At 36.9% G+C, this 27,934-nt stretch overlaps 3 protein-coding genes across 12 annotated transcripts; all 3 read right to left on the bottom strand.

Moving 5' to 3' along the window:
* Positions 1-24: 24 nt before the first annotated feature.
* On the bottom strand, positions 25-11,832 carry cpne3 (copine III). 2 transcript variants are annotated; one of them, XM_079601083.1, is made up of 17 exons: positions 11,606-11,832; positions 9,950-10,104; positions 9,688-9,867; positions 9,528-9,602; positions 8,807-8,878; positions 8,658-8,738; positions 7,522-7,611; positions 5,260-5,358; positions 5,084-5,170; positions 4,925-4,984; positions 4,240-4,373; positions 4,086-4,140; positions 3,956-4,007; positions 3,738-3,871; positions 3,422-3,658; positions 2,028-2,142; positions 25-1,575 (listed from the first exon to the last, which is right to left on the bottom strand). In XM_079601083.1, exons 2-16 carry the CDS (start codon positions 10,097-10,099, stop codon positions 2,032-2,034), a joined length of 1,617 nt encoding a protein of 538 aa, XP_079457209.1. In that variant the 5' UTR covers positions 10,100-10,104; positions 11,606-11,832; the 3' UTR covers positions 25-1,575; positions 2,028-2,031. The 2 variants fall into 2 exon arrangements, with proteins under 2 accessions (XP_079457209.1, XP_079457208.1); XM_079601082.1 differs by lacking the exon at positions 2,028-2,142.
* Positions 11,833-12,251: 419 nt separating this feature from the next.
* Positions 12,252-21,190, bottom strand: cremb (cAMP responsive element modulator b). 6 transcript variants are annotated; one of them, XM_079602315.1, is made up of 6 exons: positions 20,849-21,134; positions 20,388-20,445; positions 18,262-18,427; positions 17,856-18,002; positions 13,874-14,024; positions 12,252-13,002 (listed from the first exon to the last, which is right to left on the bottom strand). In XM_079602315.1, exons 2-6 carry the CDS (start codon positions 20,439-20,441, stop codon positions 12,852-12,854), a joined length of 669 nt encoding a protein of 222 aa, XP_079458441.1. In that variant the 5' UTR covers positions 20,442-20,445; positions 20,849-21,134; the 3' UTR covers positions 12,252-12,851. The 6 variants fall into 6 exon arrangements, with proteins under 6 accessions (XP_079458441.1, XP_079458442.1, XP_079458443.1 ...); XM_079602316.1 differs by having other exon boundaries at positions 12,254-13,387; positions 20,849-21,190; XM_079602317.1 differs by having other exon boundaries at positions 12,254-13,002; positions 18,355-18,427; positions 20,849-20,988.
* Positions 21,191-21,237: 47 nt separating this feature from the next.
* On the bottom strand, positions 21,238-27,484 carry fam168b (family with sequence similarity 168 member B). 4 transcript variants are annotated; one of them, XM_079601492.1, is made up of 7 exons: positions 27,312-27,484; positions 25,739-25,827; positions 25,496-25,579; positions 24,038-24,180; positions 23,460-23,640; positions 23,264-23,383; positions 21,238-22,493 (listed from the first exon to the last, which is right to left on the bottom strand). In XM_079601492.1, exons 2-6 carry the CDS (start codon positions 25,806-25,808, stop codon positions 23,274-23,276), a joined length of 588 nt encoding a protein of 195 aa, XP_079457618.1. In that variant the 5' UTR covers positions 25,809-25,827; positions 27,312-27,484; the 3' UTR covers positions 21,238-22,493; positions 23,264-23,273. The 4 variants fall into 4 exon arrangements, with proteins under 4 accessions (XP_079457618.1, XP_079457620.1, XP_079457617.1 ...); XM_079601491.1 differs by having other exon boundaries at positions 21,354-22,493; positions 23,460-23,655; positions 27,312-27,461; XM_079601494.1 differs by lacking the exon at positions 23,264-23,383 and having other exon boundaries at positions 21,307-22,493; positions 27,312-27,461.
* Between the last annotated feature and the right edge of the window lie 450 nt (positions 27,485-27,934).

Consider the following 27,934-nt stretch of genomic DNA (forward strand, 5'->3'; position numbering starts at 1 on the left):
ATTGGAAAAAACACAATAATGGTTCTTTTCAGAGTTTTATTTACTGTATGTGGAACAAGGCATGCTACAGACCCACAGATGCAAGACACATGACACTTCTACAGCGCTGAGTTGACAGTTTACATGTACACTATAAAGATGGCCTATACAATGCCAACACAAAGATATCTGATGAAAAAATTGCTTTATTTAAAATACAATTAGGATTATCTAATATATTTCTCTCAGCACTAATTGCGCACAATGGACTGGTAGGCTACAAACATTGTGATTAACTCTTAAACACGTTTAAGAGTTAACATGAAAAATGTGTTTGTAATAAACACCAGAAATTTTCAAATGAAAGTGAGCCAACAGAAGTGTTTAAAGTGGGTCAGTGATTGCTCCTCTGCTGCCATCTGCTGGTAATTCTACTTATTAATAGTCTTTTCACAGGTGCTTTTGCATTCATAATACGCCTTTAATTACCTATCATTTATTTCAACTATCTATATGTACAACAAAATGTGTGCATGTGTGTGTCCAAGCAAGCTTAGAGTGTGTTAAGTATTATTGTTCAAGCCTTTCATTCTTTTTTGTATGCGGTACGTTTTAACATATTCTCCATCATGGATATTTTATGACATCAGGCTGTCAGCTCTACATTTCTGGTTGGCCTAGATCCTAACAGCATAGATGGTCTTAAGGCTCTTGAACGCCAATAATTGCTGCTCCCAGCTATATTTATTTTTATTATACTTATGTATTCAGGCACATGACAGGACCATTGATCCATCCAGATGTCAGTATTTCTATGACTTTTATCTGTTCATGCAGATTGAGATTTGAGCACTGTTACTCAGTCTTTAGGTGCATTCTGGTCAACAGTCAAACTTGGCATGTAAGCTGCCATATGTTCTCCATTAAACAAAATAATTTTATTGTATAGGCACTGCAACTTAAATTATCAGGCACATTGGCATGATCAATATGACATTATGCATAAGATATGGCAAAATAGCTTTGCGAGGCACTCATTAAAAATGATAATATACAGATATAAAAAAATATGAAGAAAAGTATATGATAATGACATGAAAATATAAAGACATAATAATGCTGACTGTAAACTATTTTGTAAGGAGTTAGCAGGAATGACACTAGAAATAAACTTTAAAATGCCTGCGTGCCTCCACTGAATTTGGTTATCCCACCAACAACACTAACAAGATTGTCCATACAACTATTTTCCGGGGGTTTTCCAGTATTTAAGGTACTTACATTTGCAAACAAAAATAATAGACAATTTCAAGATAATTTGGCACATTAAAACATGTAAATAAATATACAATGATTTTGTTAAAAAAAAAGAAAAAAAGTGGTAAATCTCTTCAAGAAAGCCTAAAGTTAGATTAACATTATGGTGATGATGATGTTTAGTTGTTGGCAACAGGACCTTCAGTTTTGTGTCGGCACATTTGGAGCGTCCGCTGGAGTGTTTAAGTTCGGAGGTAGAAGCTTCATCATGTTAAAAAAGGTGACGACCTGACCAGGAACCTCTGCCAGAACACACTTAGCGAGCTCCTCTTTAGGAGACTACAGAGAGAGAGAGAGGAGAAAACATTAGTCATCGTGTTTTCCTCTATGAGCAGCAGAGTATGGTTTGAGATGGTTACAAGACAGGGCAGACAACGTAAACTTTATGCTGCGGAATGGCGGAAAGACGATTGGTTCAGTTAATGGTCTTCGCAGTACAAACAGTTTGATAATTGTGATACGACATAAATGCCGCATTAATTCAAAATGCTTTAGAAAACCCTCATGTCTTGCATTTCATTATCATTCCTTCCTTTGCCTCAGTTTGTGATGCCGTTTTAGGGCAAATATGGCATCCATGACCACTAATCCTGCAATAATGATGGCTACTTTCAATAACACAGACGAGTTTGAGAAAAAAACAACATCCTGACAGCCGAATGCTTCGAGGAGTGCTAGTGTGCATTAAAAACATTCAGACAGACAGGTGCAGATAAAGAAGAGAGCCCTACATGTCTATGAGTTTTTTGGCTCGTGGGGAGGCGGCAGGTTTATATAGCTGAAGTAGGATGCGACTTGTTGCGGTAATTCTGCAAGTACAGATTGGGCAAGCATTTCCCTTGAGGCCTGAAATGAAATGGACACAAAGGTACAGGTGAGACGCTACAAGCCATTACATGCCATAAGTGTTTGTGTTGTGTTCTGCTCTGCTCAGTGTCTACTGGCATAAAGAATTATGAAAGACGGTTGGTTCCATTAATGGTCTTCGCTCACGCATTATCCAATGAATGCAGTCTAATTCCTGAACTGATGACTTTTATGAGACAAATGAATCAAAGACATGCAGTGCAACACTTTAGCTTGTTCTGATTGCTTGTTCATATCTTTTAGATAAATGATACAGTAGTATTTAATAAAAAAATAAATGAATAAATGAAATGTTACCACATCTTTTGTTTGTTTCTGCTGTTATTAAATATACAATGCATTTATACTACTTCTAAAATACATACCTTTTGCAAGAACTATTTCATATTTATTTAGTTGAAATTATCGAATCACTTGGCAATTGAATTGCAATTTTTCCCCAAACATGAATCATTAAGAACCCATCATTGATTGTTGAATCAAGGATTTGATCTAGAACCTGAATTGATATATTCCTTGTGATTCCCGTCCTTAATTATGGCCACCATGAATATGCAAATAAAATGTTGGAAATAAACATTTATCTGTCTATATCATATGAAAATGAATGAGTATCACTGCTAAAGATGAAATAATACTCCAATTAGTTCTTAATTTTTTTCTTCAAAATTTTTAAAAGTCCTATGCAGCCAAAAACACAATAATGTACACTACCGTTCAAAATAAAAAAGAGTTTGGAGCCAGTAAGATAAAAAAAAAAAAATGAACACATTTATTCAGCACGGATGCATAAAATTAATCAAAAGTAGCCAAAAGACATTTATGTTACAAAAAAACACAACCGTTTCAGAAATTCTAAATAATATTTTCTTGAGCAGAAAAATTAGAAAATTAGAATGATTTCTGAAGGATCATGTGACCCTGAAGACTAAAGTAATGATGCTGAAAAATCAGCATTGCATCACAGGAATCAATTACATTTTAAAATATAATCAAATAGAAAACAGTTATTTTATATTGCAATAATATTTCACAATAATACTGTTTTACTGAATTTTTATCAAATAAATGCAGGCTTGGTGAGCATGAGAGCATTTTACTGACCCCAAACCTTTGAACGGTAGTGTAGATCTGAAAAAGAATACCTCAGAAAACACCAAAAGCTGCATGAGTTTGACCCCAAAAGAAAAAAAGCGAAAGCAAATGCCAGCCCAAAATAGTTTGTGTACAAAACTCCTCAAACCAGTTTTCCACTCACGTTCTGGAAATTTCTGAAGGGCACAAACTGCACGATGTCACGCACAGCCGGTTCTCCTGTGATAGACTTCAGGTGTCCGTCATCTCCGTCCAGAATCTCCATGTCATCGAAGTTGGCTTTGCCTACGCCCACGATGATGATCGACATGGGCAAGCGTGAGGCGGCGACTATGGCCCCACGCGTCTGATCCATGTCTGTGATCACTCCATCCGTGATGATCAGCAGGACGTAGTATTGCTGAAACAGACAGGGGGCGGAGTCAGAGAGACATCAGAGAACCAGTGGATCACATGTTTGAGTTTGGGTTGAAGCTCACCGACGCCGTCTTCTGCTGTAAAGCCTGCTGTGCGAAACGAGCCACGTGGTTAATAATAGGAGCAAAGTTCGTAGGGCCGTAAAGTTTGACCTGAGGAAGGCACATCCTGTAGGCCTCCACCACTCCCTCCACACCTACGGGGACAAATTACACACACCATTTCTTATGTGAATCACTTTCTTGGTAGGTGGAAAACTGATATTGTTACTGTAACATACCTGCACAGAATGGATTTGCAGGATTGAAGTTGAGAGGAAACTCGTGCGACACCTAGGGAAAAAAAACAATACCAAACTGAGGCTTCTGGGAGTTTTTTACAGTAAGAACAGCAGATGTACTTTCATTTACCTGCCATGTAGGAGGAATCTGGGCGCCAAATCCAAAAGCAGGAAACATTTTGTCACTATAGGATATGAAAAAAAGCATGAGGCATATGTTGTTGTTTTTTTTATTTTCATTTTAATGTATGATGAATAAAAAAATGTAACTGGCGCCCTTGTACCTGTCATAGTCCTGGACCACAAGGCCAACTGACCAGATGGCTGAGAGATATTCATTCACACCTTGAGGACTGATGTGATGTAAAGAATCAGGGAACCTGGGGTCACCATTTGACCCTGTGAAGTCCACGCCCACCTGGAGGAGATGGAAGATGTGAACCACATAATATTTATTTATGTGTATTTTTATGTGTATTATTTTGTGTAGTTTATATATATATATATATATAGCTCCAACATGAAGGAATGTAATTCATAGAGACATAAAACATGCAAATATAATTCTATGCAAATGTTTGTCTTTTTATATATATCATAAATAAAATAAGTGTAAAATGTATTTTATTTTAGTCATTTAGTGTTATTAATGTTGTTTTTATAATACATAATACATTTACCGGTATATGGTTTTAAAACATTAAAAAAATTGCTCCAACATGAAGGAATTTAATTCGAGGAAACAAAATATATGGTTTGTCAGCAAATACAATTCTACGCAAACATGAATGCATGTATAATAAATAAAGTAATGAAATAATACATAAATAAATGTATTATTTATATTCTAAATATAACTTTTATTTTATTTATTAATTAGTATTATTGCTGTTTTTATAATATATTTGTATTGATGTCAATTGCTAAAGTTAGACTTTCTGTAGAATTGAAGTTGAATGTAAAACTTACAGTGAAATTGATCTGGCAGCCTCCCATGATGTAGTCTAGAAAGGTGTATTCCTTGGTAATCTGAGACAGCAAACAACCATGTCCAGAAGCGTTTTGCATAATGTAACGTGAGGAATGTTTAAAATGAAATCAGACGAGTATGCTTATATGTCACCGTACCTGACAAACTTTCACACTCACAACTCCAGAATTCTTATAATTTTTCTTCTTCTGTTTCTTCTTACTGTTTATACAGTCAAACTCGGCCTGGAGGAGACAAATCATCTGCTTTAGCTCAGAAACCTTCACACATTCATCGGGTACTGAAATCGAAAGTGTGTTGAGGATAATCCCACCGGAGAGCTGCGGGAGGCCCCTTGAAGACGCTTCATAGTGGTCTCAAAAATCCCAATCAAATCATGAGATCCATCGTTGTCATAATCGTAACATTCAACCTAAAAAGGGGGTTGAAAAATACAGCATGAAGTGATCTTAGGTGAATGATATAGGAGAATTGAAGAGAAGGGAATTGAGAGAGGTCATGCAAAAAAGCCCACTAAATGAAGAACCATAGATAAGCACAGATCTATGGGTCACTCTCGTCTTCATTCAAAAACTAGTTAGACACCAACAAAACAGCACGTCAAACAGGTTAGCTCGAAGACCCTGTTTAAACCTGCTAATAAGATGTGTTTTGGTCAATCTGATCACAAGTAGACGACGCTAAATACAGGTGTAGATGGGGTTTAAAACATTTTGAGCTTGTCCACTTTCAACCACTGTAGTCGAAAACGTATTCGACCGGATTGCTTTCGTAGTGAAAACGGTCATGTGGTCAAATGCGTTCGAACAGCCACTAAATACCACCTACTCTCCGCCGACTGACCTGACGCGTAAACATTATGGGTAACGCGATAGCCCGACAGGATTGCAACTTTGTCGGCCGAAGACCCAAATTTGGTTTGAAGTCGATATCTCCGCCTCGTCCACTTGTGATCTGATCGACCAAAACTAATACCAGGTGTAAACAGGGCAAGTGAATAAATGTATGAAAGATGTTCTAGATGGGCAACCTGCCATCTCCACTGTTGTCTACATAAGATTAGAAAAAAGTTCCAGGTTTTTAAGACTAAGGACTATAAAAGGACTAAAAGAACATTCTAGCAGCAGTGTTTTCTCTGAATCTTTTTCTAGAACAGCGAGTCTTTCTGAGGAAATTGCGTCATTTGTACTCCATGACTTACTACTGAAATACAGTAATTAACAGTCTCGTGAACGCAGTTATATCATTTGAATTTGAATTTACAGTGACTGTTTATTGTGTAATGCAAATATTTAAATAAGTATAATTAGTTATACACAACTTATTTTTTCAAATTATTAGTATTATTTTAATAATATAATTTTATATATAGATTCTATTTAATTAATTTGTTTTTTCTCTCAGCAAATTTGCATATCCCATTCATCACCATTACATTTGAATTAGTTATATTAAATTAATTAATTTGACCAAAATTATACAAAAATGCTTTTACTGTTTAAAAATGCTTGTACTTTTTTTAAATGCCTTATACATATCTAGAAAAACAGTCTTTGTCCCTCCACTCTCTGTCCATTATTTTATCTTTGGGGCAGTTGTGGCCTAATGGTTAGAGAGTCGTAACTCGAAGAAGGTTGCGGGTTCGATTCTAAATACTGTGTGTCCACGGTTTGCAGTGCGTGTGTGTTCAATACTCACTGCTCCTAATGTGTGTACACTAACTTGTTATGGGTTAAACGCAGAGGACAAATTACGAGTATGGGTTGCCATACCTTCACTTCACTTCAGTCCTATTAATTCACCTTTATTCATATTTCATCTGCTTTGAACCATTTGGGTATTATGGAAGCTTGTTTCCACCAGGGAATAAAAAAAACAAAAAAAGGTAATTCTGACTTTTTTCTCATAACTGCACGGTTTCCCCCGCAATTCAGACTTTTTTTTTTTTTTTTAAATTGCAAGAAAAAACATAATTGTGAGTTTATATCTTGCAATTCTGACTATAAAAAAGTAAAAATGGTGAGATTAAAGTCACAATTACCATGGCTTTCATTGGTTTTATTTCTTTAAGTTTACCATTAACCTTTCAAATGAAAATTGAAGGATTTTAGGATTTCAAATTTTCCTATACAAATGTCATTGTCTCCTGAGAATGACCTTAGTAGTTAAAGAGTTCGCATGAAATAACCTCATTCAGGAAACAACAGTTTGACAGAATAGCTCCCTTCTACTGATCTATGAAAGACACACAGCAGCTATTCAGCGACACACACATTTATGAATCAGACATTCTGATGAAAAATACCTTCTTGTATCCTGACAGTGAGTTTCCCATTAAGATGCTTTTGCAAGAAAAATCAAAAAGTCATGAACACTGATTGTAAGCCACCAAAAAACCCTCTGTCTGACAAGCCAAAGCAAAGCCAGAGTTGTATAGCCTGTACAATTAAGCCAGAACAATTACAGAATGTTAATCTAAGAGGCCAGCATTTCATATGACACTCATGTTAGCAACAGGGAGCCTTTTTAACATTATAAAACACTTTTCATAAGGACCAATAAACACAGACTCTACCTTGATTGGTTTCTCCATGTCCCCTGCACAAAGAGACCGTAGAGGGATTTTAAAAGGCCTCCAGCAAGGATTCAAGTTATACTTCACCACCTGGTATGAAAGAGAATCATTAACACATTTCATTTACAATAAACATTAACAACAACCATTCAGAGACTTTAAAGGGGTCCTATTATGCCTCTTTCAAAGTCGTATTTGTTTTTATGGTCTACTAGAATAGGTTATCATCCTTGAATGTTCAAAAACACATTCTTTTTCACATATTTGACATTGTTGCAGCACCTCTCTTCCCAGTCTGTCAGTAACGCTCTGGGGTGTGTTTCCACAAAGCATCATTAGCCAACTATGGTTGCCAGTTGTGTCACAATCAGCATAGTTCAACGAGTCAGTGTTTCCAGAAACCATGGACTTAAATCCTTATCTTGAACAAAACAAGCAAGCAGACATTCAGTACAATCTATATATTTCATTTCGAATACATACATTTTTATTTATGTCTTTTAGTCTGTCAAGAGATTTAAAGCACCGTTTTTTAAGAGTGTGCATGTGTGTACGTGCTCTAGTACGTAAGAATCTGGAAATAAACCAAAATAACGGAGAAAAATGAGAATTAGTCCTTAGATCACTGTAATTTAGCAAAAAAAAATATCTCAAACTGATTTATTAAAAGAAGTTATTAATTCACCACGTGCGTGACATCATTATCCAATGTGGTTGAACGACAAATTTGCGACAATACGGTTTCAGGAAATAGTCATGACTAGCTAGTTTATTTCTTTAACGATGAATTGCACTATGGTAGTTAAGCAGCGAGTTACGTTGTTGTATGGGAAACGCAATCCTCTTTAGTTCCTGTCTCTATACAGGTATACATTCGAGTATGCCTTGGAAAAAATTATTTAAATGAGAAATATTTTGCAACGTGTCAAGACAACTATCAACTCAAGGCGTTTCAGGGAGTTCGGAAACAGTGTGTACTGTACTAATATAGAGAATAACTCCCTTCTGAATGAATTTGTGCTGTGTAACTATGCAGACATTTTTCATGCTCAAGCAACATTACACACTAAAAAAGCATAATAGGACCCCTGTAAGTTTGTGTACATCTACATACAAACACACAACACACAATGCACCTCAGTTCTGTGAGCAAGCTGCCAGCCCGTTTCCGTCTGCCTGTAAAATTCCAGGTACGGGTCTGATTTTCCAAGGAAATCCTGCAACAAATTCCACATTTAGACATCGAATGCGAAAAGCAAAGCGAATCCACAAACTCGCGTCTTACCTTTTTGTCTAATTTTCTGGCCTCCACCTCAAAATTCACAACTCTGTTGTCCTTGATTTCCTCTGCACTGATCTATGTGATCAAATATTTGTTGTTACAACACGGCAATGGTGATCATATGGACAAATACATACAGTACCATTCAAAAGGTCAGCACAATTTTTTTTTAATTAATACTTTTGTTCATCAAGTAAGCATTAAATTAATCAATAGTGACAAACAGTTTGGACTGGCGGTATGGTTCTGTTCTTAGTTTAGCTCTGTGCCAGATTTAACGCTAAGCTTGATTTCTTATTCATCAAAGAATCCTGAAAAACTGTATCATGGTTTTAACATTAACATTTCAAATGCTTCTTGAGCAGAAAAATCAGCATATTAATGATGTGTAAAGGATCATGTGAGACTGGAGTAATGATGCTGAAAATTCAGCTTTGCATCACAGGAATACACTACATTTTTAAAATATATTAAAATAGAAAACATAGTTTTAAATTGTAATAACATTTCACAATATTACTGTTTTTACTGTATCTTTGATCAAATAAATGCAGCCTTGGTGAGCAGAAGAGACTTACCAACCAATCTTACCAACCCTGCATACTTTTTAATGATAGTTTATGTATGTCTATCACCAATTATATCTATCACATGCAATAACCTTACATATTCAAGTGAACTTTCAGTTGATGTGAAAACGATGTTAAATTTCATGGAAATTCACCGTAATTGTTCCCTTTCCTGCAGGTTTTTTGTTCTTCAGCACCAAAGGTCTCGTCAGCTTGCAACTGGAAACAATCTGTACAGATGTGTAAAAAAAAAGGGTTAATAATGTTAAAAACAACTAAAACATGGATGCTTTGTTAAATACTCAACTGTCTTACCTGACCCAGTGAGCACTCAAACTCGCCCAGGAAGTCGTCATCACTTAAATCGGCGGTTTTATTGTCAATATCATAAACTGCAAATCTGAGTTTCTGAACGATCTCAAAGTAGTAATCAACGACAAACTTCTTGGCAAATTTTGGGTTCAGGCAGTTCTTAACCCTCTCAGTTCTATTGACCTACGAAACAAAAACACTTTCTATTTTTAAATATTCATTTTCACATAGACATTTGAACAATTTGCACAACACGTCGACTGACTTCAAACCACTGGTTTCCAGATGCATTGAGCAGGACACACAGCGGGTCGGATTTGGACCCCACATCCATGTCCAGCAGGTTTTCACAGGAGACCGTCAGCTCCACCTTGGACACACACTGAGTTGCCATTTGACTTGATGATTGTGCCATGGGAACTGAAAGCATTTGTGATAAAAGAGGATCTTTAAGCCACAAAACTGGTAAATAGTCATATTAGGAACAATCCAATGGCGTCTGTATTTCCCTTCGTGCTCAATAACATAATGTGGCCTCTACGATCACTACTTAAATAGGCCAAACAGCAAAATGTATGATAGGGTCATAAATCATTTAGGCCAACTTAATTTTTTTAAGGCTAGTTTTTAGCACCTCGACATGTACAGGGGTTGGATAATGAAACGGAAACACTGGCCAATATAGCTCGAGTTATAATAAGCAAAGTTTTAGTTTCCCACGCTACTTATTTGTTTGTTTGAATGGTCTGACTTGTCAGAACACATTCTGTTGGAATCCAACTGGTTCTGTAGCTAAAGAATGACAATGTGAATATAGTTCAGAATCAGGTGTGTGTGTGTGTGTGTGTGTGTGTGTGTGTGTGTGTGTGTGTGTGTGTGTGTGTGTGTGTGTGTGTGTGTGTGTGTGTGTGTGTGTGTGTGTGTGTGTGTGTGTGTGTGTATGTGGAGTTGAGCAGAGTGAACTGTAGGCTATGGTCATTTAAACAGAAACCTTAAGCATGAGAGGAGGTGTGTGAGGAGTCACTGTGTCTGCGAGAGGAACATTGAGGCTCTTGAATGGAAAATTTTACTTAATTTCAGAAAAGTCAGTCATCTCATGTCAGATCTCGCCACAGATCATAGATTTCGAAGACTTTTAATAGATGTTCATCAAGTGATTTATCTTTACAGTAAACTAGGGTACCAGATGGCAATATACTATAATGTTTTCTTATACTAAATGGTTAATATTATACCATGGTATGTAGCATAAATGAACTCCAAGGCACTTCTCACAAATAGCTTTGGGCATGTAAAAAAATAACTGGTATGTGTCAGGGTTATTATAGTTAACTGAAACTAAAACTGAAACCAAAAACATAAAAAAAATTTTTACTTGAAATAAAATAAACGCTAACTGAAATAATATATATATATGTATATATATATATATATAAACGTATTTTATTTCAGCTATTTGCTGATTTTCATTAAGTGATGTAGCCTACTTAATCAGCTAAAGCTTTATTAACTCGATGTACTAAAATAACAAAAACTAAAATAAAGTTAATTAAAAATAAATAAAGTGCCAAACAGTTATGCAGAAACATATTCACAATAAAATTAGAGCATGAATAAATAAAAGGTGTCAGATAATAAAACAAAAATAAAAAAGGTTACTGCGCTAAGTTACTGATCTATCAATATTAAACTAAATAATTCATGCAAGTTACTATTAAAGCCGTTTTGCTTTTGCATTTGACACATACGGTATAGATATGGATCAGCTAGAGACACATTTATGTTGCACTGACGTCATCATCTATTATGTAATACTCATGTTGCTACGGAAATAATTACGTTCACTTCAATACTGTACCGTGGCGTGAGGATCTCGATTTAAAGTAGCTAACGTTAAATGAAAATAGCCTGAATAGCTTACCTCGTGTAGTAGTAGTTGGAGTTAACGTTAATAGTTTTTGGTTTAGTCTGGTTTCTCTTTCCTTGTGTCTCAACCTCCTCGATGATGTGAGGCTGGCTGTTATAAATGTATAGTAAACAGCGAGTTGAGTCCCCAGACCCTAATGTAAAAGCGACTGTTTTGATTCGTACTTGAGGGAGTGGGACCGTTGTTGAGCCGCCCCGCTGGCAATACTGCGCATGCGCGGTAGAGTAGGAAACGACTGTGACCATAGGACTGTGACAGCCAGTCAGTGGGAGTGTCTCCACAAGGGGCCAGTTGCTGCATACTGAATTCAGAACCGCATACTACTCTTCCTATTTCCCCCTATTTCTTTTTATAGCACAAATAGTAAAAGTAGTGTTAGAATGCGGTGTTGAACTCAGCAATGTTTTGGCCAATAGCAGTTGAACCAAGCAGTAGTAATCAGTCTTACTTCTCCAATTCTAATGAGACCGTGAGCAGTAGTTATGTGAATTCAGGCAGGAAATACTCTTGAGCATTTAAAAGTAATTCAGTATTGGGGGAAAAAATTGTTACAGGGATAAATCATGGTAGTAGGCTACTGTGAAACATTTACAAACACAAAAATATCTCTCAACATAAAAAAGCAACAACAGACAAATTAATCAAATTGAGAACTCAATATATTTATTTAAACAAAAGCTAATGTACTATAAATATTTCAGACAGAAAAACAGACAAAACTGCTGATAGTCTCTATGGAAACTCTGAAGGACTGCGCCACTTACCAAGAAGTATTCAAGAATATATTTGTTACAAACAATCTTTCACCGTTTTAACTATTTGGTTTATTTAGTTGCATTGTTTTAAAAGTGACTGAACTTTATTCAAATGCCATAAACAGCAATAAACACAAAAAGTCATCAGATCATCTCTAAGTAACATTTATATGTGTTCAGAAAACATTTATTACAGCAAGTATATACAATAGCTATATTCATTTTGGAGCTGGTGTATTTGTGAATGACTCGTATAAGCGGTCCTTTAAAATTTAAAAAATGTATCTAAAAGTAGAGTTTTCAACCTTGAAACATTTGAAATATATAATCCAATTGTCAATATAAACTTTTTTTTTAAAAGCCTAATGAGCATAGGCAGAGCAGGTCTACTGTTCAATTTTCACAAAAGATATAAAACACACATATGACAACAATATAATCCAGTATAACATGAACCGAATCAAACAGATAGCAGCAGTGTGCCACTAAAATGAATGGGACTTCCCAGAGTACAATTGCTTGAGACTGTCCAGCTCTTCTATGATTTTCTGTTTCTGGTTCTCCAGCATGGCGATGCGTGTCTCTAAGCTCCGCACATAGTTCTTCTGCCTGCGTCTGTACTCTTTGGCCGCCGTCCTGCAAAAAGCACAAGCAACACGGGCAACACACCACATTGACTGGCTCTGGAGCCTCTGGCCTCCAGCAAACACACATGCACACGTCACCATCTTTCGCACGCGGGACAACACAACCATGCAGCTGTCATCTTATCGAATATTACGAGCGGTGGCTAAACATCGCATTAAAAGCTTGTTTGCCAATTTGTGGCAGCTCTGTAAACGATATAGTCTTTAGTGTTCGGCTTGCAATGGACTGTTATTCGGCTTTGTGACAGTATAGGTCTTTAAGAGCCTTGAGTTCTTCAATGAGCATCTTGTTTTGTTTTTCGAGCACGGCAACTCGGTTCTCGAGACATTTGACATATTCTTTCTTCTTCCGCCGGCATTCCCGGGCAGCTTCCCTGGAAGCAACAACAGAGAGGCTCTGTGAGCATGAATCCAGTAAATCTTACATTTTGTTTACAGGTCCCACTTCATGCAAGTCAGAAATGCAGAATATCATCGTGGCAAGCATGGAAACGCAAATTAAGTCCAAACCGGGAAAGCTTGAGTTGTGAGTACTTGTATGTTCACGTGCAATGCAAATGATTCCACAAGCCGAGTTTTTCTATTCTAAGCATTGCCATGAAACAAGCTTTTAGCACATGCTCCACACACTGAGACATCATTTTCAAATGATGAGCTGAAAGCAGGCCAATGGATGCAACAGAAGAACTTGTGAGGCCTCAGATGCGGGAAGAGCTGATGGAAAGACCAACCAACACACCAAGACAGACAAGCTGCTTATAATATCATGCAAAAAGAATAGGCTGATATAATGATTTCATGCTCTTAGGCTACAGAATACAGCGGTAATCCTGGAATGAGGAAGGATGCCTGGGCATTACCTGTTTTTCATCAGTCGGTGTTCCCTCTTGCGTGACGCGTTCTCAGCCATCTGCTGAGGGCTGGGAAGAGACCCGGATGAGCTGTCATTCACCTGGGAAAGGCCAGATGCGGGAGAGGAAATCTGATATGCAGACATACCTCCAGGGGTGGCTGCAAACACACAAACACATCCGTTTACAGAGGAACAGTTCTTATCAAAGACTTTTATTACTTATTGACCCTGCTAATATTTTTGTTGGCCACAAAAATACCATTTCATTTTTTAATTTATAATTATCAATAAATTGTATGTTTTCTTTACAAATGAATAAAACTATTTACAACAAATTACCCAAATCTCTCTCACATTGGTCCCAGGTAATCTTTATCGTTTAGCCCTGCACCAGCAATATTTAAGCAATAACAGTACATTGTTGTGGTTATTGTTATGACTGTGCTGGGCATTACTGCTATTCCGGTTATATAGAGTCTCAGAGAGTATCAGTATTCCGGTCTCAGAGAGTATTTGGACACTAACGGCACGCTATGAACACATGCATATAAGGCAAAATATTAAACAATATACTATAATTTTAATGCAAGATTTCAAACAAAACATTTCACAAAAATAAGTGTTCTAAAGCTTTTTTGGGCCCACTTCATAACCAAGATAATGAGGGAGTTATTGTTTTTATACAAAAGCACTGTGCATGCAATACAACAATAAATACATCTGAAAATGAATGGTTTAGTAGAGTTAACATTACAACAAAAACAACTAATTACTTTTCAGGAAATTTATTCTAGGTAATTTTCCTCTTACATGAATTATAAAATCCAAGGTTTTCCAGGATGAGTGCATGGGACCCCTGACAGTTTGCAACAAACATGTCAATTATGTCGAGCAGAGATGAATGACTTTATGTCTATGACAGCTAGAAGCTGCATATTATCGAGACAAACTCTACAAGCATACCAGTGGTGACATTTAGACGTCATTGTGGTTGAGAGTTGCAAGTACTAATCTCCATCAGCAAACAAACAGTGGTTGATTTGAAATTATATATTTGTCATGGTACTTGTCTCAAATTTAAAATAGATAGAATGAATGCAAACACATCTCCATATTCTTATATGCATAACTTTAAAGGGTAACTAAACCACTGGTCAGAGCCTGACTCCACCCACTGGCAATATTTGAAAAATGCTGGAAAAGTGGGCAGAGCCCAGTGGAGGGTGGCGTGCACCTGAGACACATCTCTCTGTAGGCAAGGGCGGGGTTAGCTGGTACCCTCTTACATCACAGGGTGCCACAACTGCCAATAGGAATATTCAACTGCAGTAGCCACCGTTCAACCTGAAGAGTTGTTTAACTGAGTTGTTTAAATTGTCCGTGGTGAAGAAGTCAGATTAAGTAGGTTGTATTCGTATTGAGAATTTCCACGACAGAGTTCATTCTTTAGTCTGATATCATAAGTCCATGAAAATCACCATGCTACTAAACAGGCCTGAGGATCAACAGAATCAAATGTCTGCAAGGTTCACAGGCATTGCATTAACACCCACTAGAGATCAGCAAACACATCATGTTGCCGCTGAGTATGTCACAGTGTTAGACTGTACACAGATCTACTTGTGGTGAGGTTATAAACTGGATTTCACACCAATAAAAGCTCCAACATATGTGTGCAGCGTGCAACATGCAACCATCCTGCTCTTTTGAAAGCAGAGTGAATCAATTTCCACCAGAAGCCACAAACTATGTGGTCACACAGTCACGTATTACACCAAGCAGCAGGTCACATGGGAGACTTGCATGATTGAAAGATCTTACTTTTTTATCTCTCTTCACTGAAACTAATGAAATACATTTACAAAGCTTATGAACAATTAAAAAAATTACACACAGCAAAATAAGCAACATATCTTTAAGTCTCTGATCCTCAGTCTAAAACATTATTAATTTAGAAGTCTTGCTCTCGCAAAAGGAGCTGCTTGTGTTCACAGCATGACTCTGAACTGACGTCAATGTACAGCTTATTTTCTGTTCAGCATTTACATTTCCCTGCTGGTGTTCAATTCCAGGAAACAAGATGACGTCAGCTGCACTGTGAGTGGGCAGCGCATTCATGCGTTTCAGAGAGCGAGAGCGACAGAGGTGCTGAAAGAAACAAGTGAGGGTAACAGAGGGACTCAACAGGGAGCAATAAAATCACTTATGTGAAATTTTTATTTTTTAGCCTGTTGCATGCTGGAGAGATGACACAGCAAGAATATAATAAGAAAACAGATTTGATGCCCAAGAAAATCATACATCATTTTATTAGTACCATCTCTGTGTTTCTCTAACAAAACTTCAAAGTTTTGTTTGGGCATTTGAAATATTGATTGTCTGTTCATATTCTCTGAACGTTGTCAAATCAAATTTAAAATTACCCAACCAAATCCAGAGGAAAAACAACCAGGTATTTGAAATGCAATCTTTAAATGTATTGTTAAACGCGCATAATAACCACAAGAAACAGCCAACGTACCTGATTCTGTCTCATCTCCAGTCACAGCCATATATAGTGAGCTGAAAGCTAGTCTGTCTCTCTCTGCTGTCAGCATGCAATGATGCCCAAACCACAAGCTAAGTGTGCAGTCACTGGCAGGGCCATTGACATCACTATGACATCATTGGCCTCCTGATGTCAGTAACGCAGTGGCTAGCGGAGCCAGCCCTTCCTTCCCCCACCCCCCTCTGTCGTCATTCACACATCAGACAGTAAACCGAACCAAAGCAGACTAAAGAAGCAAAGGCAGTTTTGTTTTCTATTATGGTTTCAACAGAAATAAGATGTATTATGTACAATGTCATGTTATATTGTTTTGGTAAGGCTGCTTTTCAAGCAGTGCTGACATGAATTTATGCACAAAAGTTATTTGGAAGGCTGTGAATTGCATGAAACCTGAAACCTGCATGAAACCAGGAACATATACGGATCACATTTCACCCAAAAATAAAAAGAAAGAATTACAAACCCATTCAAATTGTTGGGGCATTAAGATGTTGTGAAAGGATTTCAGCAAGGTCGCATTAAATTGATCAAAGGCGACACTTACATTGTTATAAAAAATCAGCATATTAGAATGATTTTTGAAGGATCATGTGACACTGAAGACTGGAGGAACGGCTGCTGAATTATCAGCTTTGCCATTACAGAAATAAATTACATTTTAAAATATATTACAATAGAAAACATTATTTTATTTCAATAAAATGTTTCTTATGAAGAGGCTTCTTTCTAAAACATAAAGAAAATATGACTCCAAACTCCAAACTTCTGAACTTTAGTGTATATTTTTAAAAAAAATTAAGGAAAACTAAGATTTTTTTGCAAAACCGTTCTCGTTACTTAATTGTCATGGAAATAATGTCAAAGACAAATAATAATAATCTTAGTGGTCCAAAAAAAAAGGTATCATTCTCACTATGCAAAATTTATTTTGGGGCCAAAAGTGACCAGAGCATGTTCTCATAAGACTTACCCAAGCTTTATAATGGGAGAGAATAGACCCTGAGCATTTGAAGCTCAAAAAAGCGCATCCATCATAAAAATAATGCATACGGCTCCAGGGGGTTAATAAATGTGTTTTGAAGTGAAGCGTTTTTGTAAGAAAAATATCCATATTTAGAACTTTATAAACTATATTCGGAGGAGGGACCTCTGGCCAGAGTGCGTCTGACCCTTTATTAATCCACTGGAGCTGTATGGATTACTTTTATGATGGATGGATGGATGAATGGATGGATGGATGGATGGATGGATGGATGGATGGATGGATGGATGGATGGATGGATGGATGGATGGATGGATGGATGGATGGATGCGCTTTTTTGGACTTCAAAATCTAAGATACCATTCACTCCCATTATAAAGCTTGGTTTTGTCTATATGTTTTTTTATAACAAAATGAGAGTATAATCCAAATGAATTAAATAAATGACAACATCCTTACCTTGGCCCTTATTGTCAGACACAACGTAGGTGCCATTCCTGGGGTGGACAGCATACTGCATTATGGGAGACCTAGGCCATGAAGTGAAGGATTCATATCTCTGCTGGCAGGGGATAAATTGGACACTGCCGCTCTGGTTGACGGAGACTTTAGAATAATAAAACAAAAGTCACATGAGGATACTTCAGAAGGATACATTTGCAGACTTTTGATTTTACAATAATGTTTAAGAAATCACCTACAGTGGCCTCAAATTGTTGTTTGGGAATTGCCATTTGGTTTGATATTTTATAATATAATGCAATGGCATTCATTTATTTTAAAGTGTAACTTAAGAGTTTCCAAAAGTGTCTAAATAGATTTTGGGGACACTGTACATGGGTAATATGTCTTTGAAACGCCTCACTGAAAGGGGCTGCATTGGTGTTGTTGAAAAGATTTCTTGAGGATGCCTCAGCGTCAAACTTCTTTTCAGCATTTTCATCTTTTAGACAGTCACCCAGATGTGTACTGGTAGAAGAGTCCGGGAGATCCCCTCCAGTGTTTTCATCTTTACAAATTACTGATGATGCCTGAGTAGAAATAGGTTTTGATTATTAAGAAAAAAAAAAAAAACATAAATAAATAAATAAACATAAATCATCAGTTTTTTTTTTAAATGAACTACTCCTTAAAAACTTTTTTTTTTGAATCCCTGATTTCTACCTGCCATATACATAGTTACATATAGGCTACAAGAAGCCGAAGAAGGACCTTATGGTGATCTTGTGATGAATACCTACAGTAATCTGTGAGGTTTAGACCACACACATATGATTTTCCAAAGCACAAAATGTCATTCCTACGCTTTTTTCCACCTGCCACCTACATGCGTGACCAGATCACAGTCACACAATGTCTGAACCCACTGTCTTACTCAGTCACTCGACACCACATAACACTGAAGCTGTTCAGAGGAGACTGTGCACTATGAGTTTTAAAGGGAAACCCTTTGACCAGAGGTGGTAGGTGCATCCCAATTTGAGTACTTATGCACTATTCTGTGCTGTTTTGTAGTCTAAATAGTGCGATTAATGTTTACACTGCATTTAAGTCCATTTCTTATGCCCTTCCCGTGCTAACTTCCCTCCAACTCGTTCACTCGGATGTACATCATTGTTTAAGTTGCATGAGTGCCCTCTACTGGCAGAACCCTTGCAATGTGTTTAAATGGAATGCCCTGGACAATACAGCTATAATTGTGTAAAAGAAACAGTCAGCTTAAGGTAGCTATAATAAGTATTACAAAGTTGAATGTATGTCAACTCCAATATCATACAATAGAGTTGTGTGGGGTGGGGGTAAATTAAGCGTGATCTGCTGTGACGTCACAATTGTGTTGCATCGTGGTCTATGAGTCTGCCTGAAGTGTACATATTGAATAGACTTGGGCTGCATCCGAAATCGCATACTTCCCTAGTAATATAGCAGGCGAAAAACAGTATGTGACAAAAGTATGTCCGAATTCAGAGTACTTATAAAAAAGAAGGCAAAACCTGATGACCTGCTACTTTAGGCTAGATTCTTAAGTGCGCATTCGATAGACACTTTACTATCCCGTGAGGCGATTTATGAATGGAGCTGAAGTGATGCAACTGGCGCATGATTATGACAAAATGGCGAATATAGTACATCCAGATTATATTCATACTGCACACATTCACACTATATAGAACGTACTTTTAAGCAGTTATGAAGTAATTACTTATTCAAAATAAGTACCTACTCAAGAGAGTTTTGATTTCGGACTCGATTTCGGATTTGATTTCTGTTTAAGCAAATCAGCCTGCGTTGTTTCAGCTTATTTTTTTTAAATAATTGAATTCAACAGCAGAATTCATGGTGAAAAACTACATTACCCATGATGCTGTACAGAAAATTAGGCTACACTAAATTAGTGAGTCTGTATGTAATAGTATGTAATTTAATCAATCTCTCTCTCTTTATATATATATGACTGATTTGCAAAAAAAAATTATATATATGTATATATTAATCAACATTTGTTTTATATCTCTTCAAAAATTATTAGATTATGCTGTACGCAATGCTACATGGGATTGTAGTTCCTTTCCTCAGTAACACAACTCTTGAGCCTTTGTCATTTTTCCAATTTTCAAAAAGTTTTTGCTTCAAATCAAAGTTTGTAATGTTATGATTCACCTCGTAGCTGATTGGCTTGGTTCATGGCTTATAACTCTTTACCTAAGACTTTTTAAAAATCCCTATGGGAAAAAAAAAAGAATGGAAAACACATAGGGAAAACATAGCTTACTTCCGGAATCAGCGCTGCTGAAGAAAGACTTCAATGTTGAATGACACAACCTTATAACATTCATACACTACACGGTACACAGTGCATATAAGTTACATAGTGTATAAGTGCATAGTGCGTCATTTAGGACCCCTGCCTTAATTTAAACTGAAATCCCATAAATTGTGGCAGTAAAGACAGTGACTTTTAAGTTGTAGCTAGCATTCAGTTAACTTTACCTGTGCATCTTCTGCAGACCGAGTGATTCTTTGACTTGCATCACCTGCATCCATATTGCTTTACACAAAAGAGATACAAAAAATAGCGTTTCTGAGTCTCAGATAAAATAAATGAAACAATAATAGTAATAAAATACAAAACATAACTTAACGTACTCGGTGTGGTTTGAAAAGAGATTTAGCCAAACTTAGGATGTAAATATAGGCTATAAATAAATATTTGAAGGTGTGAGGAGTAACGTTATCGCTACTGAATGTTTAAACAGGTTAACGTTAGGTTTCGCAGTAAATTTTGTGTTAGAAGATATGTTTTTCAAAAATATACGTTACTGCTACTAACGTTGGTTCTTCTCACAACAAATTTGAGATGTCGTTTAAATGCTTTAAAAGTGTCAAGGGACAGAAAAGTTGACGTATTCGTCGAATGCCATCTAATATTGTCGTTTAAAACAATGTCTTACCTTCTTTTTTAATGAGAAAGTCTTTTGAATTGTAAAGCGAACGAGTAAGTTATAGTCGTCGAGTAACTTACACCGTGAGGCGAGCGGTTTGGTTTGTAACGGTCAATTTCATAATCAGCGCGAGCTCTTAAATGTTTCAAAGTAAATTGACTCGCGCGCAGTAAGTTAGTCTGCGATTCCAAAACCAACAGAATCAATAAACCACTGTAAGAGAAATGGGAAATTTAATACATTGTCTTGACTCTTGAACGTTTTCTATTATAATAATAACAAAGTTAATTGACATGGACTAATGGCGACATCCAGTGATTAAAGTTGGAATTTCACGTTCACGTATCTTACGCTCCATGTCTTCTCCAGTCATTTTTGATTACTAGATCATTCTTTTTCCATGACCAGAACCTTTAAGACACTAAAGACAGTGTCTTTAATTGCTATCTAACACATCAAAAGTAAAACTAGAAAACTTCTAATTTATTATTGTATTTATTTGTTGGTCTTTTTTGAAAATACAAAACGAAAACACATTAAACATTACAAAACATTCTTTAACCGAAGTGACATAGGCAATGTTTAAAGTAAAAAGACAATGAAATTCAGTTACTGTGTAATCTTGAGGAAACAAGCAATGTAGAGATTTGGGTCAATAATAACTAAAATCAAATTCACCTCCTCAAAAGGTAACCACCAGTAGTGTTATCAAATAAACTTAATTGAGTTTTCTTTTTTTCTTGAATTAAGCACAAACAATTAACCACTTAAAATTACGCAAACTCTGCGATTCCAAAGTTAATTTCTCGGTCAGACTTTAAAAGTGAAGAAAACCAAGCCAGACGTACACAAATGAGTAAGCATGCTCTCAGCACCAATACAGCTCAATCAACCAATTTATGTACACACACAGGCAATTAGTGCAACAATTAACTGCAGCAAGAGTGTGTAGAGTGATAAAACTTATCAACTAAAAACAGGCATATGAAGCGGAGGCACAAACCCTAAGGGTTCGTCTTCAAGCGGGGCAAAGCAGTAACAAACACACCGTCACCCAGAGAAGACGAACCATGCCTGCAGTTACAAATACCCAAATTAAAACCAGGAAAAATAACAAACAAAAAAAGTTATTATAAATGCTAACGTTATTAATATCTTGTTGTATGAAATCACAATTAAGACATTGCATTTAATGTACAGTTGTTTTTCTCCCAATCCCTTTGGATTTTTGCTTGAGATAACTGCTGATGGTTTTGCATCTGTCATAGCTGGTAGAATGAGCTAGTGCTGATGGGATTTTTTTTTTTTTTTATGTATACATGCATTCAATAGGTATTCCAATAAAACTAATTCCAACTCCCTTTCCGGTTTCACCAATTAAAGAGTTAGCTAAAAACTGCAAGACAGTCCACACAATACAATTCAGCATGAAGAGCTTGTCTGTTCTTCGGCCGTGAGATATGTCGTAGAATGAGTGAAGGATGGGAAGTTGTTTTAGAGCCGGACTGGGAAGATACTCTTTCCTTTCATCTGCCAACTGGAGTCGGATTCACATTATGTTTGGAAGGAAGAGCAACTTGCTGATAGCACTTGTAGTGTCAGCTCCAATTGTAAAATACTGGATAGTGAGAATGCATATCTACCATCTTTTGACCTAAAGATGACAAAAAGACAATTATTTCAAATAGGGACGACAAAATCATGTTATTTTGTTAGTGTATACACCAGGGATTCTCAACTCGAGATCCAATTTCCTGTGCAGTTTATCTCCAACCCTAATCAAAGGCCCTGTTTACACCTGGACGACGCTAAATACAGGTGTAAACAGGGTCTAAAACGCTTTGACCGTGTCCGCTTTCATCCACTTCCAGAGGTAGTGAAAAACACATTCGCCCGGATTGCTTTCGTAGTGAAAAACACGTGGTCGAATGTGTTCGAACAGCCACAAAAGACCCCCTACTCTGCCTACTGACTTAAAGGAACACAACACTTTTTTTTGGAAAACTCATTTTCCAACTCCCCTAGAGTTAAACAGTTGAGTTTTACCGTTTTCGAATCCATTTAATCAAGGTCGGAAGTAATCTCTGGAAGAAAATGGATCTCGAGGGCCAGTAAACTCAGTGAAAGTGCGATCACATTAGATACATTTGGTGAAATTTTACAGGCAAAATGTATCTATTGTAAATAGTGTAGCAATGTATGAAGAACAGCTCACACAGGAATCACTTTTAAACTAAGCAGCTGTCTGTCAGTCAACTTGGTGAATTCACGTGACCAACTGAACCCAATTCGAAATCTGCATGGGGAAATCTTTCGTCCTCACATGAAATTCCCAATAGTGTAGAATCCTGGATTTCACCAGTGAAATTTCGGTACATGTGAGCGCACTTTAAGAGCTAGTAAACATGTGGGATTTGCACTCACAGTGTCGTGTTCACCACTGCGGGGGCACGTAACTGTAGGTAGGAGTGGCGGGCTGGCGGTACGTGGGCATTGAGGGGTGGGGCGCGACCGGGGTTGGAGAGTGAGTAGTTAATAACGTCCCTGCGAAGGAAAAAGTATTTTCACCCTTTTTTGTCCAACTACATGAATTTCCAATGATTATTACCATGAGACTCACCAGCCGACATCGCCATGGTGGTGCCTCCAACCATTCCCATGGCGACTCCGTTAGGACGGGGTTGGGGAATTTGAGGGGCATACATGGCCGCCGGCATGCCGTTGGGCTGGACCACCGTTGTATGATGAATGACATGGGGCTGCGCTGCATAAAGGGGCTGTGTGTAGTAAGTGCCTTGCTGCTGTGGAAAAAACATCTAATTTCTTAAAATACAGGCCTGGGTTGACATTACTTATGCTATAAAGACGGCATGAAACAGAAGTTGCGATAGTATTTTCTTTCCGACTTCTTTTGAAACGACTTCTCAAACTAGAGAAAAAATTTAGGGTGGAACTTGATTTTGTCCTTTGGGAGTTGATTGGATGGATGTCATTTGCTATTGCCGTGATGTCATGTGAGTGACAGGTTGTCCCGCCCTCGTGCCAGTAAACACGTTATCTCAGAGAAGTCGTTGCAAGAGGGAGGGGAAGTCTTTTTTTATATATATATATATACTGATAAATCATTTATAATAAATACTGCAAAATTCCATAAAAAATAAGATGATGAAAATGATTTTCATGGTTGCATCGCCTTACCTGTGCGTAGGGGTTCTGCTGTTGGTAGGGACTTCTCACAGGGTATACGGCAGCAGGGTAGGGGTTGGGTGATGAGGAATAGGGGGGTACAGCACCTGTTGTTGGGGAGCAGGACATTTTGAAAGGGGTCCCGGGAGCATAACCTGTAGGGATGACAATGCATTTAAAGAGGCAAAAAAAATTAAGTAATTTTCAACATTGCATTTAAAAAGTGAGCATCACACATGACCCTATGAATAAAAATAGTTGGATAAAATTAAGTACCACCCTGTATTTTTCTCGAACATATTTTACACTGGAAATTTCCCATACAAAAATATTCGTCCAGTCCAAAATCAGCGACCGAAACTGTGACATGATTAAGCGCTTCTCCGTTGGTGTGTGTTGACTGTTTCAGTGTCTATTTCGTGAACCCGATGTGGATAAGCTACAACAGGTAGCTGTGTGGATGCTAGAGCTGGATTGACAATAGCGATTTGTCATTTTTAAATGGTAAATGGACTGCATTTATATAGCGCTTTCACAGATGCAATGGCCACCAAAGCGCTTTACATTTATGCCTCACATTCACCCATTCAAACACAGACGGCATTGATTTTTAATCAATCTTCATTTTGATGAATTGGGATCTTTTATGATGTGCTGTTTTCAGATGATGCGTGAACAAAACGTAACATTATTCCTAGCACACCCAATAATCGCAATATGCTTTGTTACTTTTAAAATGAAAAAGTCTAAGCCTGTTTCTGTCAATTTTAAAAGGAAAATAAAATGTGGTTTTGATGCTATTTACTGTGGCAAGGCCGACTGCACTATATTACATCTTCATTATATTTTTACTTAATCTGTTGTCTTCATTATTTAATGTATGTATGTTTGAATAAATTTGTCATGAAAGCAAGAATTTATTACAGCCACCATTTAAATGTTTATATTTCAACAATAAACTGGAGTAGCAAAATAATTACCAGCCTATCATTCGAAAATTGATATAAAACTGCCTTACATGCAACTTAAATGTGTACATACAACATAGTTTTATTTGACTATTTAATATGAAATACATTTGATTAGTAAAGTGATTATTAAATACATTTGATTTTCAATTCCTCTAAATGAAACTTTAACTTCGGTTTCATTGTTTCTGTAAAAAAAAAATCATTTTGGTGCATCACTAAAGATTGTGAAAGCAAAATGGGCAGTGAATGTCATTTCAAGTTGACTGTCTTTAAGCTGTACTGTTGAGGTATAACACAAAACGTTAAAGAACAATACTGATAATTAAAAAAAACAAAGTAAGCTCAAAGAACTCCACTTTCTAGCTTCTTAAACCATAGCTAAAATCAAAACCTATGGAAATATTTCTTGGCTGAGCAAGGGAGAGCCCTGTAATAACTCATTGCATTATAAACAGCTGTGTTTCGGCTGTAAAGTTGAGCGAGTTTGGACTTCTCTTACCTGTTGGGAAGGCTGGATTAGCACCAGGGTACATGCTGGGGGAGTACGCTGGAGCTGCCGCTGCATAACCCATAGGGAATCCCGCTGCAAGAAGACCAGGAGAAATAAATAAATAAATAAAAATGACAGCAATAAACAATAACAACAAAGACAATGTGCTGGAACTTAATTGTATATAGTGTGAAAACTCCAAACATTTCCTATCGATTGCATGCAAGTGAGACAGAGCTCATCTCTGGTTACCTGGGTATCCTATTCCTTTAGAGTTGGCATAAGGAACCCCTGATGACGCAGGGTTATAAACAGGGTTCATGATGTTTATCTTTCTGCACCTATAAAGAGGAAGGCATCAGAAGACATTACATACAACCAAACAATGATCTATTACTAGACAGTTGTATTGTGCATCACTTTTCTTGATTGAAATAAATGTTGGAATGTTATTTCCATCACGAGGTGCATAAAGTTTTGGTCAATATCTTGTATTGACAATGCAAGAGTCCAGCACTCTGTAAAGTCTCCTCCAGCACATCCCAAAAACTTTCAATGATTTTTGATGAACTTTCAATTGCTATTTTTTTGGTTTTGTTATTTATTGTCATGTCGGTGAGGCCATCTAATTTGTAATTTGTAACTTTTTTAATATAAGAATGGGGTAGGAGTTCATAAGATTTTTTATTTTCTTCATCCTCCTGTTCTTCTTGTCATGGAATGTATTTTTGTTGTGTCTGTTGGATTGTTGTTGTTGTATTTTGCGTTGCATTACCATGAAAAGAGAATACATAAATAAATGAAATGAAATTTTAAGGTCTGGAGTGACTCAGAGGTTCAATTCATGTGTGAAAATGATGATCCATGCTCCCTCCCAACCATTCTTTCACAATTTGAGCCTGATGAATCTTGACATTGTCATCCTGGAATATGGCCATGATGTGTCTCATACATGGCTGTTTAAGACATGATTAATGGTTCTCCATAGTGGCTATTGGACACAAAATAATACATACAAGTATTGGTATGGACAAAGAAAAAGAAAAAAAACCTTTGCCAAGGTTCAGTTTAATCACGTGTAATACGTATTTGAATTAATTCAGTCCCTCTATAACCACAAGTCATCCTCTCTAGACCAGTCAATCAAATTTGATGTCTGGAAACACAAAGCCACCATATATTTTGATATATATTCGATTTTTAATGCATTGCATGAATTTAGTAACATGTAAAAAGACAGATCCTGTGTTACTCAATGACCTATCAAGAAACTGTCGAGATTATGAAAATAAATGTGTTAAATCGCGTGCTTATGTCAGATGCAACGTCGAGTTGGTTGAGTGCATCCGAGATATGAGATTCAAAATGTGCACCAACATGTAAATTAATTGAAAAAAATAAATAATAATCTGATCCAAAGCAAATGTGCATAACGCATCGCATTCGATGCATCTGCCTCAGTGCCTCTGAAACACAAGTGTGGTTTTCAATTAGCCTGGAGTCCCGATTGTAAACTGACTCTACCGGTCGGTCAATTAATATTTTACATGCAAGAATAAAAGGATAGCTTTTAGCATCACTGCATATGATGACCGTGCTTTTATGCGCAAACACGTCATAATAGACGTGACATTGTGCACGCAGGATGCAGCGCAGCGGCTCGGTGTAGGCCAACAGCAGCATCTCGCATCCCACTTTATTCCAATTCACAAACGTTACATGTCCCACTCCTCCATCCATCCGCTTATTTTTCCCAAACAAAATCCCGCACAAGTGGGCAGCTAAAGCCATGTATATTAATCGGATAGTAACTGTGGGTACGTACGGTCGCTGGTTGTTTTTGTAGCTTGCGAATTAATCCAGTATTTCGCTCGCGTCTGATGATGTTGTCTGTCTCGCGCTCTTACGTCGGATGCGAATGCTACGCACAGCAGCGAGCCCTGGCAGCACCGTGCGTCACTTCCGCATCTGATACAAAGCGGAAGAACAATGCAAATCGAGTTTTTATTATTATTATTAAATATGTAATTAGCAATTTTTTATGTCTAGATTTGTTCGTAATGGTTGTTATTATTAAATAAAATCGCATGCTATGAAAAAGGCCGTTTAAAATGTGTAATCATGTGTTTACGTTCGTGTTGTGGGTAAATTTTACTCCAGTTTTACCGTGTGTTATATATGCATGTTTTGTAATATATATAATATATTTTAAATAAAAGTGGACAGGTTTTGTCTCACCCTCAAAACATTTTTTTTGCATACAAAGCAATCCTTTACAGCAAATAATTGTAAAAAATAATAATAATAATTAAACAACATATTTTATTGTGTATAAATAAATATATATATACACAATACACACATTATTGCAAAAACGACAACTGTGCATTTGATTATCTTCATACGTTTTTTTGTTGTTGTTGAAAATGTCAACTTTTGGCCCATTAA

The sequence above is a fragment of the Phoxinus phoxinus genome (assembly GCF_949152265.1).
Source record: "Phoxinus phoxinus genome assembly, chromosome: 24".
In the NCBI taxonomy this organism is placed as follows: Eukaryota; Metazoa; Chordata; class Actinopteri; order Cypriniformes; family Leuciscidae; genus Phoxinus; species Phoxinus phoxinus.